At 45.1% G+C, this 15,739-nt stretch overlaps 1 protein-coding gene across 1 annotated transcript in view; it reads left to right on the top strand.

The window, feature by feature from the left end:
* The first annotated feature begins 4,556 nt into the window (after positions 1-4,556).
* Positions 4,557-15,739, top strand: part of LOC118595424 (oxysterol binding protein) — a 33,930-nt gene continuing 22,747 nt past the window's right edge. Inside the window, exons 1-3 of the mRNA XM_036205957.1 lie at positions 4,557-5,046; positions 9,656-9,864; positions 12,259-12,509. Coding sequence (XP_036061850.1) covers positions 4,691-5,046; positions 9,656-9,864; positions 12,259-12,509 — 816 coding nt within the window. The 5' untranslated portion in view covers positions 4,557-4,690. The remainder of the gene's footprint in view (positions 5,047-9,655; positions 9,865-12,258; positions 12,510-15,739) is intronic.

Raw genomic sequence — 15,739 nt, forward strand, 5'->3', positions numbered from 1 at the left:
GGAGCCCAAGGAGGTCAAAAGAAGCACCAAATCCCCTAGAACTGGCATTAAAGACAGTTGGGAGTTAAGGGTGCTGGATATTGAGCAGTGACAATGCTGTGCACACCTTTAATCCGAGCACTTGGGGGTCAGTCAGAGGCAAGAAGATCTCTGTGAGTTTAAGGCTAGCCTGGACTACAAAGTGAGTTCTAGGATAGCCTGGACTGTTACACACAGAAACCCTGTCTCAAAAAAACCAGAGAGAGAAAGAGATACAGAGAGAGAGAGAGAGAGAGAGAGAGAGAGAGAAGCATTCCTACTGCTGAGCCATCTCTCTAAGGCTTGGAGGAAGTAGACCACTGGGGACCTGGCCCCTCTCTGTTTGCTGTTGGCCAACAAGCAAGGAGCTTTGCTGCACTAAACTTTGTGCAGTGCTCCACGCTCCCCATGTTCTGTCTTCATCACACAGGCCCAGAATCAGTGGAACAAAGAGAGCCTGAACAGGAACTTTTGAGAGCATAAGGCAAAATAAATTCTTCCTACTGTAAGTCATTTCTCAGATATTCTGTCTCACTAATGACAATTTACACAGTGATTCAGTGGCTGTCTTCCTTTTTCTGCCTTTTGAGCTGAATCATTTTGAAGGAAATTACAGAAAATGTAACATTTACTTCTATATATTTTGGCATAGTTTTCCAAATCTTTTTGTTTGTTTGGTTTTCTGAGACAGGGTTTCTCTATGTAACAGCCTTAGCTGTCCTGGAACTCAATTTGTAGACTAGTTTGGTCTTGAACTTAGAGATCTGCCTGCATCTGCCTCCTGAGTGCTGGGATAAGGGTGTGCACCACCATGCCTGGCCAGCTTTCCAAACTTAAAGATTTATTTTCAGATCTCCCACATTAGCACTGAACTAATGTAGTGACTACCTAGCGACAGGCTGGTAAAACTAGACAGTTTTGCAACTATGCTTACAAAAAAAAAAAAGTCTAAGTCATTTTTGCAGAACCAGAATCCAATATGGTATTATTTGACTGTGTCTTTAAGTTTGTTTGTTAGTTAGCAAACAGAATCACCCTATTATGTAGCCCAGGTTGGCCTTAAATAAATTTACTGCCTCTGTCTCCTGGTGTGTGTGGTGCTAGGGGAGGAGTTCAGGTTTTTTTGTTTTTTTTGTTTTTTTTTTTAAAGATTTATTTATTTATTATGTATACAGTATTCTGTATATACTGTATACTGTTTGGATGTATCCCTGCGGGTCAGAAGAGAGAGCCAGATCTCATTACAGATGGTTGTGAGCCACCATGTGGTTGCTGGGAATTGAACTCAGGACCTCTGGAAGAACAGCCAGTGTTCCTAACCTCTGAGCCATCTCTCCAGCTCCCTCTTTTTTTTTTTTTTAATATATATAATTTATTTATTTTTATTTATTTTTTTATGTGCATTGTTCTTTTGCCTAGTTGTATGTCTGTTTGAGGGTGTCAGACCTTGGAGTTACAGACAGTTGCTAATTGCCATGTGGGTGCTGAGAATTGAACTCAGGTCCTCTGGAAGAGAAGTCAGTGCTCTTAACCACTGAGCCATTTCTCCAGCCCCGGAATTCAGGTTCTCGTGCATGCCAGGCAAGTCCTCCCCCAGCTGAGCTACATCTTCAGTCTTTACATTCATTCTTTAAAAATAAGTATTTTAAAATCGTGTGTTGTTGTGTGGGTATGTTCACCTGAATGCAGGTGCCAGAGGAAGCCAGAGGCATCAGGTCTTTGGAGCTGGAATGACCAGTGATTGTTGGTTTGAGCTGAGAGAAGTGCTTCCTGAGCAAGAGCAGAAAACCACTGAGCCATCTCTCCAGACCCCACATTCTTGATTTGGCTGTCTCCTTGGATTATCATTGAATGGCTTTCTCTAGACCCTAGAAACAAGAGTTCAGATCTACAGGCTTTACTTGATTCGGTTTCGATTGTTTTGGCAAGAAAATTTCATTCACTGATGACATTTATACTTTGTGCTGCAAGACCACGCAGACTTCCTAAAAATGTTGTCCCTGGGTGAGCGATGTGAAAGCAGCTTCCTGGGTTGGAATGGGGACAGCCAGATCTCCTGGTTTTAAAAGTGGGTGTTTCTCCTTGGTGATGGCACACTGGACGGAGGGACACATGGCAGGCAGCACTGCTCCCGTTTTTTACATCTGTTTGCAGTTGGTCAAAATTCAAACGAACTTTATTACAACTGCATTCTTGTAAGGTCTCTCCATTTTCCTGTTACCTGTACACATTCTTAACCCAAGTGAGAAGCCAGACTTTCCAAACAGAACAAGCTCAATTTACGTTCTTTCTTTTGTTTTTTTGGAGACAGGGTTTCTCTTTGTAGCCCTGGCCACCCTGGAACACACTCTGTAGACTGCCCGCCTCTGCTTCTTGAGTGCTGGTTTAAAAGCACCACTACCAGGTGAAAGCTATGGCTGCTGTCCTTTTTGTTTTTTGGAGACAGGGTCTCTCTGTGTAGCCCTGGCTGTACGGCTCTTACTTTGTAGACCAGGCTGGGCTTGAACTCACGGATCTTCCTGCTTCTGCCTCTCAAGTGCTGGAATTACAGACGTGCACCACCACCGCCTCATTTAGATTACTTTCTTGACATCGATGCGGAAAATAGATCCTTTACAGGATCTAAAAAGAACTCCCGGAGCTAGAGAGTGAGAGGGCCAGGGAGCCAGACCGGAGCCACGACAGGTTTCTAACAGCCCTGCCAGGGACCAGGCCTTAGTTTGAGTTTACTGGAACTGGCTGGAGCTGAGCAAGCAGTTCTCAGGAAGACCACAACTCAGGGGCAACCAATCAGTAAGCGACCTACAGCCTTCTGCTGGCTCATCAGTAGCGCCCCTCCCCCCAAGCCTTCTCCTCCTAAAGATAGCTTCCCCTGCCCTGCAGCTAGAAGGTCCCTAACCACTAGGAGCCTCCCACCAATCAGCCCCCAAACTAATCTTTCCTCCACCAATCAGCACCAGATTAATCCCTTCTCCCTGGAAACCCCTAATACTGCTTCAAAGAAGCTTGTGATCTCCCTTCGGCGTCGCCATTTGCCACCCCAACATGTTGGAAATAATAAATGCTCTTGCTGATTGCATATGTGACTGATGGTCTTTCTTGGGGGCTTCTCTCAGACCCTAACCGAAAGATGGTTAAAGGTGCTTCCTGCTCTTCTAGAACTCAAGTTCAGTTTCCATTCCCCCAGCTCCAGGGGGTCGTATGTCCTCTTCTGGCATCCACAAGTACCTGCACACAAGTGCTAACACACAAGCACACAGAGACACACATCCACACACATAATTAGAATAAATAAAAGTTGAATCTTATTACTACTGCCAGTTCAAAGTGCTAAACTGTAACAGGTATGAGGTTCCCGAAGTACAGATTTTGGCTATTTTTATAATAGTTTACAATAGCTCAATGCTGCACTAGTTACTGATTTTATGACTCCCAACATAAGCTGTAATTAAACTCAACAAACTTAATGATTCAACACTCAGTACAAAACAAAACAACAAAAATCCAACAACAAACAAGAGAATTATTTGTATTTTTTTTTTTACCACACTAAACCTAACAAGGGCCTTTAGATCTGGAAAAGAAATATAAAGGCAGGTAGGTTTTTGCCCGGAAACTATGTCGGCAAATAGATGGTCGGAATCAGTAGAAGTGTGTAACAATCTAGAATGAAGAGATAGAGGGTAAACCAAGAAAGGGAATGGGGTGTGAGGGAGGGAGGCGTCGTGGGTCCAGGAGGGAGCTAAGGAAGCTCCTTCTCGGTTCTTCGGGAATCAGGGCCTGAGAAGGGAATCCCTAGGAGGATCTAGGAACCATCCATCTCTCTCTATCAAGACCATCTGCAAATCTTAATTCAGAAGGAGGGAATTCCACAACACACCCACATCATAGAGCACTTATAGAAGTCCACTACTTCCTTAAAGCTGCGAACAGAAGGGCTCGGCCCACTCGTGCGTCCAGGAATTTATTTGATGTCTCAGCCTTCCCCAGCTTTCACTGACAATTTCCAGAACCAATCATCTCCAATCATAGCCCCGCCTCTCCATCGATGTGTGAAAGACATAGATGTCAGCCAATAAAAAATAAGAATGAGGATGTGACGGCCGGGCTCTGCCCCTTTTACCTCAACGCGCTTAATAATTGGTAGAAAGGCTTGAGCAGCTGATATTAACCACCAATCCCTAAGGGCGGAAGAAGATGAAGGGCAGAGCGATGGGCGGGGGTGACGTGGCAGTGACAGCAGCATAAACTGAAAGGACTGACGGAAATGCTAGCCAATCGGAAGCCAAACCGGCCGGGTGCTCTGCATCCTCCTGTCTTCGGACTTCAGAAAAGCACCAATGGTTTTGTAGACCTGCCTGATTGGCTTCCCTTTGAGCCAATCGCAAGCAGGCCTGGAGGACGCGCCGCGCCCCGAGCCTCTCACTGGGCGGAGTAGTATGACAGGCCCGAGAGAAATGCCAATGTCCGCGGGGTCTTCCGCAAGTGACATTTGGCGGCACCAATCGCCGCCCTCCTTCCCGGCGGCCGAGCCCTCCTTCCCGCGGCGGGGCTGGCGGGGCGGGGACGCTGCGCGGCGGCGGCTGAAGCGCTAGCCGTGTTGGGCGCTCCGGGCGGCGGTGGCGGCGCTCGTAGGCGGTTCCGGTCGTGTCTCTCCGGGCGGCGGCGACTCATGGCGGCGACCGAGCTGAGAGGAGTAGTGGGGCCGGGCCCGGCCGCCATCGCAGCTCCGGGCGGCGGCGGTGCGGGTCCACCCGCGGTGGGAGGCGGCGGCGGACGCGGGGACGCGGGGCCCGGCTCCGGGGTGGCGTCCGCGACGGCAGCGGCGGCGGGCGGCCCGGGCCCCGGGGCCGGGGGAGTGGCGGCGGGCGGCCCGGGCTCTGCACCGCCAGCCGCGGGCTCGGGCGGTTCGGGCGCCGGGGGCTCGGGCTCTGCTAGAGAGGGCTGGCTCTTCAAATGGACCAATTACATCAAAGGCTACCAGCGGCGATGGTTCGTGCTGAGCAACGGGCTACTGAGCTACTACAGGTAACTGCTTCCGGGGCGCCGCGCTCACCTGGCCTCCCCCCCACCCCGTGCAGCCCACGAACCCGCGCTGTCACTCTCTGTCGGCAGGCTTCGCAGCCAAGGTCGCGCTAGGTCCCTGTCTGTCACCTGTACGGGTTGACAGCTTGCAAAAGTCAGAACCGCTCCTGTCCCCGCCATCACCCGACTCTGGTGCCCCATCTGCCTCCATCCCTGGGTCAGCAATTGTTTGGAAAGCATCTGCTCTGCCATTGTATTTCCACTACCACGTGGGTGCAATCGCTCATTCTGCACTGTTGCGAGACTGGAGGGGCACAGACCCAGCCCGGGCACTGCCTCTCAGGAACTTAGAGTGGAAATTCTAACTCCTAACTTTTTGTGCTCCAGTCTCTAAAATTAAAGGTTCCTGATATACTCTTGATAATACCTGCCCTTGCTTGCTCACTCCACACATTCAGACATCAGAACACCACAGACAGGGAGACTTCGGGATTCTGTCCACCGTATGTCTTACCTCTCCAAGTGTGCACTTACTTTCTAGGTTTGGACAACCCAGAATGGAGATGTGTACTCTACATAGCTTTTTCTTTTTCTTGCCCCACCTCCTCCCACAGGAATGAGTGTCTTATCCAGCAGTTCTGTGCTCTTTTTAGTTTTACTTAAGATTAAGTTTTATTAAAGGAAGAATGCATGTTTTTGAAATGATTATGAAAGTTTCCCAATGCTTATTTTGGTATGGCTAATGTATACTTACTATGACTCATAACGTGGTCATAACATGTCACACTCTGGGGCTTATATTACTAGACAGAGAGAGGTGTTGAGAGGTGATTTGGGGATAGGTCATAAGCATTCCCAATGGCTGGGCATTGTGGCTGGATGCCTTACATGCGACATTCATTCAGTATGCATAGATCTCCTAGCTCCTTGGGAGTTAGGACATGTTCCCATGTTCCTGACAAGGAAGCATACTTAGCATGGGCAGCTGTCCCAAGGTCTTGGAGAAATCCGGATTTGAAACTACTGTTCATACCAATGTAACCTAAAACCTAGGTTAGTGTCACATGAACCAATTAGATACAGAGATAATTACCTAAAACACAGTTTATGGATCACGGTTATAATGTGTTTCATGCAAAAAGTACAGACGTATACTTTAAGAGGGATTTGCTTAGTGTAATCTCTGATTGCAATCTCTTCCCAAAGGCCATCAGTTGGGGAAGCCACAGCACTGATGAGAAGAGGGGTTCAGCGGGGTTTCCTTGCAGTTTCACCAGTAGCCACTCTGCTACCAAGACGCCCAGGGGGAACAAATCACTTTCTCATCAACAGCATTGCCTTGTCTCTTAGAGAATTTGAAGGAAAGTTTGAGGATAAAAATTGAGGGTTGTTGTAGAACATGCTTGCCCCTTCTCAACTATAGAAGATGCCTGAAGAGAGCTCATCCTCCATGCTTAAGCAACATTAGTTGTGAGTAGGTGCATTTGCATTGTGTATTCTGAATTAGTTTTAGTACAGCCCCTTTCTTTTGCTCATCTAGCACTCAGTTTAGGATTATAACATACACTTAAAGTTTTAGTTTGGCCCAGAGTTTTTTTTCCCCATCTATTCAAGCTCATATCTTGTTTTAATTGAGTATTATTCTAATGTTAAGTTGATTCATATCCTAACTTGGTTCATAAATCACTAATAACACTGTTTCCTCATTTTCAAAAATTGTTCATTAAGGGCTGGGCATGATGATAACCAGCCTCTAATTCCAGCAAAAGGCAGAAGTACGTGGATCTCTGTGAGTTTGATGCATGCTGGTCTCCATGGCAAGTTTCAGGACAGCCAGAACCACATAGTGAGACCCTGTCTCAAAAAGAAAAAAAAAAGTGCATTATCCAAGGACTTTAATATTGTATGGTCTTGGGCTGTAGAGATGGCTCAGTAGTTAAGAGCACTTATTGCCCATACATAAATGCAGCCAAAGGACATAAAATAAGCCAGATGGTGATGGTGAATGCCTTTAATCCTAGCACTCAGGAGGCAGAGACTGGCAGATCTTTGTGAGTTCGAGCCAGCCTGGTCTACAGAACAGACAAAGCTACACAGAGAATCCCTGTCTCTAAAAACCCCAAACAAACAAACAAACAAAAACCAAACACAAACAAACAAACAAAATCCCACATAAAGTGAATCTAAGAAAAACTAAGACTATTCTGTGGCCTTTGTAATCCAACCAAATTCTTGCATGATCTGCTTTGCAGGCTACTTGATTGTTCAGTATCAGTCTTGATCAGTGTTGATCTTGGACATTAATAATTTACCTGTTGCTCTCTCCCTCATATTTGTTGCTACCTTCTTTCTCACAGTAGCTAACCCCATGAAAACTCCTTTCAAAACATACTAAAATATGCCATTAGCCTGTCCTTGCCAACCAGGATGGTCCCATTCACACAAACCAGCCCATCCACAGGGTCCAGTTGATCAGTCTGTACATTACCCACACTCCCAGAATTCCAGTGAAGTGCCTCTTTCCTACAGCATTGGCAGTTTTTTCTTCCTAGTAGGGCGCCTGTGATCCCATCTCTTTCCTAGAATTACTTATTATGTTACTCCTTTTCCGATTGTCACATGTCCAAAACCTACTCTCTTACGTATGCCATTTCTGAAGTGCCCTTTTCCTTCGTAAACTCCGTCCTCTGATGCAGAGGACAGACACGAGCAGGCTTTCCTTTTTACCTTTCTTTTGCTTCTCGACACAGATGCCCCATCACTTGCTCTCTTGTACAGAATCCCAGCTCTCCCCAACACCCTAGGCTATAGTACTGGTTTTCCTCTTAGCTTCTGGAGGTTAAATTACTATTTCATCTGGCCTTTTCAGGCAAGAACTTTCTAGCCAGAAAATAATCATGTAATATTGTAATGACTGAAGAACTTTTCCTACACTTGGAATCTTTTCCTGTCTCTGTTCTAAACATTTATAACCATAGGTATGTTTGCCTGAGCCTAAGAGCTGTGGCAAGCCTGCTTCCTTCTCAGTGTTCTTAGTGTCTGTTAAACAGCTATAGAGTTTATATTATCTGAGGAATTTCTTTGGTGTATGAAGACAGTGGAGGCAGAAGAGATGTTGGGAGGCTGTTAGTGAAAAGTACCAATAAGGAGGAATGTGATAGAAGACCCAAGTAGTAAGGGTGAGCTAGCTTTCAGCTGTGGGTCTGTAACTCAGCCTGCATTATTCATAATGTAACTGAAGCGTGGGACTGGGAGGTAAGAATAGAAAAAGCAGGGTTCATGTTACAGTGGCAGGTGCAGGACATGGAAAATGGCCAGTCCTTTGAGACCCCCACCCCCACCCCATGATCCCTTATTGCTCATTAGCACATTTGAGAAAGAAAAGTTACACATGATGGTGTGAACAACGGTGGATCTGTCTTCCTAAGGGCAGTAAACAGACTTTCTCAAACATAGTAAATCTTGGTGTTTGGGGAAGGGTGTGTGCCCTTCCTGGCATGTAGGAATTCTGGATGTACCAGGTGTGTTTGGCCGCTTGGCTCTACTGCTTTGTACTGTGGCAAAGGACTTTGACCTCTTTATGTTCCGAGTTGGACAGGGAAAACTGCGGTTTCAACGTGAAGGTCCCTGAACATAGCAGCAGTGGAGAAGAAATGAGCACACTTTTCTCTGTGTGATCAGTGGTGCTGGGAGTTTGATCTTTAATGTGAATCCTGACATTTTATGTCAAGTGCTTTGTGGCTTGTTGTCACCAAGTAATGTTGTAAAGTTCAACAGTTAGTCTATTAATAGAACTGTCAGTAGAGATTGGGGAAATTTTTACACCCGGTCCTCTTGAATGCAGACCTGCTGAGTTTCCTGGCTATTAATAGGATGGCTTAGGAGTTCCCACCAATAAAAGTCTGGAACTTAGGAAACTACCTTTTCCAGAAAGATTAAAATGCCTGGTGATTCTTTTGTGGTTATTCTTTGTTGTCTCAGACAGATAGCTATTCTTATTTCTTATCATTTGAGCCATGACCAATAATAATATTTAATAGTCTAATCACTTAAGGTTTTCCTTCTATATACTTCTGCAATATAACCCTAAGTGCGCATGACAGTTCTCATTTGGGCTGATTTACAGTGAGGGGGTGGCTCAGTGTATAAAAATGGAGCTATTCTTAGAGAATGAGAGTGTCAAAATTTTTTGTTGCACAAGGTTATAAAGTGTTTTATAACTTGCAAACTTTGTTAGGTGAGGGAAATGTTCTTCACTTGGATTGGGGTAGTGGTTGCACAATTGTATCCACTTGTCAAAACTCATTCAGTTATACTTAATTAACTGATGAATTAATATTTCATGCATTTCTAGCTCAGTAAAGACTATTTTTAAAGCTAATGGTAAGAGGAACAGTGGGGCAATAAAATCTGATTCACACAATGCTTATTAGCTTTGAAAGCAATTTCCCACTGCTTTAATTTCCAAGGGTTGAGAGAACTGTAAGAAGATTGTTAATTCCTAATACTACTTAATTTTCAAAGTGCTCAGAGTTATGAAAAGGAATTAAAAGCAGAGCAGGACAAATGTCTATTGCCTTTCTGTTTAGCCTTTTTTGTCTTGCTATGGCAGGTCCAAGGCAGAAATGAGACACACCTGCCGTGGTACCATCAACCTTGCCACAGCCAACATCACTGTGGAGGACTCTTGCAACTTTATCATTTCCAATGGTGGTGCTCAGACCTACCACTTGAAGGCCAGCTCGGAAGTAGAGAGGCAGCGCTGGGTGACAGCCCTGGAACTGGCCAAGGCCAAGGCTGTGAAGATGCTGGCAGAGTCAGGTATGAAGCAAAGGACATTGAACCTAAGGAACCCAAGTTTTCATCCTTGACTGCAGTGTGTTCTTTGATTCCGTCCTATGCCTGAGATATCCCAAGCTTCTCATTGGAAACTGAGTTCAGTCCTACGTACACACATGACGTTTGGTAATGTCTAGAGACATTTTTAGTTAAAATAATGGAAGCTGGGATGTGACTGGCACATAGAGACTAGAAGCCAAAGAGACTGCTCAATTCCCTGTGAGATACAGAACAACCCCCCCCCCCAACAAAGAATTAACTAGCCAAAATTGAAAAACCTTGGAACTAGAGATATGACATAGCACTTATGCTTAATTTTTTATTTTTTATTTTTATTTTTTATTTTTTTTTTTGATTCAAGGTCTTACCCCATCCTCCAGCCTCCTGAGTGCTAGGACTAAGGATATGCTCCACTATACCTGGCCTGTGCTTTTGTTTGTAATGTTAGTTGAGATGTAATTACTTCATTACTAGCTCAGTAGTGGGAATATGACAACTCATTGTTTGGACCTATGTATATTTTTCTTCTGTTTTTTGTTTGTTTGTTTGTTTGTTTTGGCAGTGTCGTATCCCAGGCTGGCCCCAAACTCACTCCATCTGTAGTTTAAGATGACCTTCTTGAACTCCTGATCCCTCTGTCTCCACGTCTTAAGTGCTGGCATTTTGGGCCAGCTTCTGATAGCTTCTCATTTGTAACAGAGTTGATAGATGACCTGAAAAACAATCTTATTGGGCCTGGAGAGATGGCTCAGTGGGCAGGAGTCCTCAGCACCTGTGTCAGGAAGCTCCCAAGCACTTGTGACTCCAGCTGCAGGAGGACTGCTGCCTCTGACTGCTAAGGGCACACACACACACAGTTTAAAGTCGTAAACTTTTTTTTTTTTTTTTTTTTAATTAGCTTTTTTTTCCCTAAAGAAAATGATAGGATTTGCCCTTAAGCGCTTGCTTAGCGGCAGAGAACTGAGATGGTCAGCTCTGGCTTTGTTTGCCAGTTGCCCAACTTGTTTTCCATCATTCCCATACTGCGCCGAATATCTGTTAAGCCATGAGAGGAGACTTTATTGCCTTATCAATTTTGTGGCGACAGGTTACATTGTGACCTTGGCCCCTGCCGGTCTAGCAGAAAGGACAGGTCTTTTCTTGTTCACAAAGGAGTGTCGCTGCTGGAAGAGCAGTCTGCAGTGACGACGGTTAAGTAGGGCTGATGGGGAGAGGTGCCATGCAGAGTCCTACTTGGCTTATGCGTTGAGAGCTATCTTGTTTTGCTTTTGCAGTGGCTTTAGGGTCAAATAAGTTCATCATGAAGTTCAGCTCTCCCTTGCAGAAGAAAAGTGAACAGAGCTTTTAGTGACTGTAGACTTTGTCTCCAGAAGCTGCTCTGCGCTTCTCAACCCATTTTGCAGACGGCCTGCATGCTTCCCTAAAGATAATGGTGGGTTTGCAGTAATAATTAGTTTGGGTTACATTGGACTCTTCAAGCTAATGTTTAAAAGCTTGTTGCTGGGGATGTAGTTCAGTTGGTAGGAGTGCTTAGCTACTATGTATGAAGCCTTTAATTCCCCAGAACAGCATAAACTAGGTGTAGTGGTCACTCTTTCAGGAGTTGGAGCAAGAGGATCAGGAGTTCAAGGTCAGATTGGCTACATAAGGGAGTTCAAAGCTAACCTGAGCTGTGTGATATGCTGCCTTAAAAAAGAGTTGAAGGGTTTAGTTATATGTTCCTAATTCTAAGAGCCATCCAGTTTCCCATAATATCCGTCAGTGGGTCCTTAAACTTCAGCATACATTAGGACTGGGTTTAGTTATATGTTCCTAATTCTAAGAGCCATCCGGTTTCCCATAATATCCATCAGTGGGTCCTTAAACTTCAGCATACATTAGGACTGCTTTGGTCACAACTAGAAACACAGATTCTGGGCCAGTGAGGTGGCTTAGCCGGTGAGGGCACTTGCTAACCAGCCTGACCAACCTGAATTCCACTTCTGAGATCTGCATAGTGGAGAGAGAGAACTGACCCCTGTGGGTTGTGACCTCCACATATGTACTATGACACATGTATCCTACCCTTGCCCCCATAAATATAATTATAAATACATGTAATTTTAAAAGAGAAATGCAGGTTTCCAGGCCTTGCCTCTCATCATCTGAATCTAAGTGTCTAGGAGTGTGACCTGAGGCTATGCACCTTTATGAAGTGCCTCAAGTCTGTATGGTGTAGGTCATGGGCCACACTGCAGAGGAATCCTGGAATGGCCAGCCCTCAGTTGCTCAGAATGCACATAGTGAAGCATGGTTGTCTACTTGGAGCCGAGGAGGTGGGGCTCTAACTCTCAGTCCTGGTCCTAGAGGCGGAACTTAACCTTGGCATCCCTACAGATGAATCGGGAGATGAAGAGTCTGTCTCCCAAACGGACAAGACTGAGCTTCAGAACACCCTCCGAACACTCTCCAGCAAAGTGGAGGACCTGAGCACGTGCAATGACTTGATAGCTAAGCATGGCACTGCCCTGCAGCGTTCCCTCAGTGAGCTGGAGTCCCTGAAGCTGCCTGCTGAGAGCAACGAGAAAATCAAACAAGTCAATGAACGAGCCACGCTCTTTAGGATAACATCTAATGCCATGATCAATGTGAGTAAAGATGGTGCACCTCTGGCTTTTTGACACTTCCCTTCTGAAATGTTATGCTTTCCCAGCCTCTTGGAACTAGCTGGTAAAGCACTGACTATACTAGGTCTTGCTTCGATGATCAGGTGCTTTAGGTTACATTGTCTGTTGCATGAAACAGGACTGGCTGTCCAGATGGAAGATGTTCTGCTCAAGTGGTCAAAAGGACATCACATCAGCCCTCGAGGTAGTAAGGAGCCTGGTGGTGCAGCCTTCTTTCTCTGAGTGGCAGGGTGTCTGAGGTGCTGTTATATTAGTTCAGTGCCCAAACGTCTTTTGTTTTTGGTTTTGCCTCTTTGCTCTTTTTTTTTTCAAACCTAATCTGTCAGAGCTGAAAGAGCCTCTTGAATCCTTTGCACTGTTGTGTTCTTTCGCTTCCTTCTTCCTTAGAGTCAGATCCTTCATGGTCAGGCATCCTGCACGTGGAACGGTGAATAGGGCCTGGCTCGAGCACTGCTGAGAACTTGTAAAACTAGTTAGTTCAGTGTCAGCCTTTGATTCCAGAACACTTACTCCACTTGGGCACTAGAAGACTGGGGGTGAATATGAAGCATCGCTGGCCTTACTGATGTATTGCTAGGAGTGAAAGGAACACCAAGTTTTCCAATGCTGGTTTCCTCTGCTGGTGACTGATTCTCACCTGACAGGTTGTTTTAGCTCCTGTGCACATAAACCACTGAAGGACATTTCGTAAGTGAGACAAGTGTTCTGTGAGGAATGGTTTTGCAGAGCTTCTCTCCCCGTCTGATTCCATGGGTAAAGTCACTTCAGGGGTGCCGGATTCCTTTGTGTGGGGAACGGTCATGAGAAGAGCTAGCTAGGTCTTGGGGTGTCTGAAGGTCAAAGACCTTTTCCCGTGATGAAGGGAAATTACATTCTTTAACCTTTATTTTAAGTGTTGAACACCTTCAGGGCTCTGATTTACCCCAGCCAGAAAGAAGATAAATTAGTTTTTCCTATTAGGAATTTCAGGAAGGTTAGCCACCTCCTAGGAGCACTCAGCATGTCAGTGACCAGGAAGCCGGGTAATCACACAAACCTACATCCATGGTAAATCTGTAGACTTATGCTTTGTGTTTTATGTACATGGGTATCTGCCATGCATGTATGTCTGGACATCCCTTGCGTGCCTATGGAGGACAGAAGAGGGCATCAGATCTCTGGTATTGGAGTTACTGGTGGCCACTAGCTACCATATAGGTGCTGGGAAGTAAACCCAGGTCCTTTGCAAGAGCAGTGAGTGTTCTTAACCTCCAAGCTGTCTTTCCAGTCCCAAATATGTATACTCTTTAGTAAAAAACTACTCCAAACATCACAGTCACCTAAGAATGATGGCTAATTGTTGTCAATGTCAGATGAACACTCAACTATTTGACAGTTTCTTTTTTATTCTAATATGAATTTTTTTTCTTTCTAAATAAGATACCCCTGCTTTATAAAACCAAAGCCTTGCCTTAGACTTTTCTCTCTTGGAAATTGTTCATCTTTGTTCTTTGGGGAATTATTATCCTCAAGTTCTAAATTATGTCAGGAAATGATCTCCTAGAAGTCAGAACCAAAGTTTTAGGAGGAGGGGAATGTAGCTTTGTGGTAGAATATTTGCCTAGCATGCTCCAGGCCTTGGATTTGATCCTCAGCACAGCACACACTAAGTCTCCAACAGCTGGGTAGAAGTAAGCTGTTCTCTCCCTCTTTGCTTTCTTGTTCACTGCCTGTGTCCCTATTATTTAGTTGTTGCCTGAAATGCACTTTTTATCCTGTGTTGTTATCTGCTTATCTTTCAGGTGATAATCGCAATATGCATTTTAACAATAAGCCAGGTATGGTGACACATGCCTGTTAATCTCAGCACTCTGGAGCCTTAGGCAGGAGGAACAAGAGTTCAAAGCTGGGCTGGAGAGATAGCTCAGTGGTTAAGAGCACTGGCTGCTCTTTCAGAGGTCCTGAGTTCAATTCCTAGCACCTACATGGTGGCTCACAGCCACCTGTAATGAGATCTGGTGCCCTCTTCTGGCCTACAGTCATACATGATGTATATATAATAAATAAAGAAATCTTTAAAAAAAAAAAAAAAAAAGAGTTCAAAGCCTATCTGAGCAGCTATGTGCCACGACAGAATAGACAGAATAGACATAGGCAGCACGTTGGAGGTGTTCAGCATGTACTAGGAAGGCTAGCGAAGCTAATATGGCATTTAAATGTTGAGAGAGAATGAAACTCTACCTAGAAAGAAGGCAATAGAGACTTCTGACTTGGACTCCAGCACTGTCTACATAACCCAGGGAAACCTACCCATTCTGTGACCTCTGTTTCATAGCCGTAAATGCTTTGATACTAGTAGATCTTTCACAGTTTTGTTAAAGACTTCAGGTAATAGATTTGAAATGCTTGGCAAAGTGTCTGGCGGTACAACTATCTCTTGATAACTTTTTATTTTATTTTAATTTTTGAGACAGGATCTCTGTGTAGCTCTAGTTGTCTTGGAACTTATGATATAAACTAGGCTGACCTCAAAATCTTAGAAATCTGTTTGCCTCTGCCTCCCTCGTGCTGAGATTAAAGACAAGCACCGCCATGCCCAGTGGTTCCTGCTAAATTTGTTATCAGTATTATTAAAAGAGAATAAGGGAGAAGAATTGGTGAGGGTAGTGATGTGATATATGTGGAGCCCTTCTCCTCAGAGTCTGGGAACTGCTGGTGACTGTTAGGGAAGTAGCTAGAGGTGAGGCGTGAATGGAGGTTAGGGGCAGTGCAGATGAAGATGAGTGGGCTTGCTGGTAGCTGACTAGAAGAAGCTGAGGCCAGTCTTGAGGCAAGCAAGCTGGCTTACTGCCTTACTGAATATTTACTCTGAGCCCAGTGTGGTTCTAAGTGTGTATGTGAAGTGACAACTCAGAGGTGGTCTCTGCTGTTAGTCTTTGTTACAATGAATGTGAGGCGCAGAGGAGTTCTGTAACTAAGTAGATAGCAGGAAAGCTCTGATTTAGGCCAACCAGCCCAATTCCAGATGTGTGCTCCACTGCTTCTGCCATGGAGGATGGAAAGAGATTACAGACTCCAGAATATTAAAGGAGAGTCTCTAGGACTTGATATTTGGATGTGAAGAAGGAAGCAAAACTGAAAGCGGACGCCCCATAGGCTTGGAACCGCTTTGTGATGGAGAAATTCAAAGGAAGAAACAAGAGGCAGCAAGA

Source organism: Onychomys torridus, chromosome 1 (genome assembly GCF_903995425.1).
Source record: "Onychomys torridus chromosome 1, mOncTor1.1, whole genome shotgun sequence".
Classification (NCBI taxonomy): Eukaryota; Metazoa; Chordata; class Mammalia; order Rodentia; family Cricetidae; genus Onychomys; species Onychomys torridus.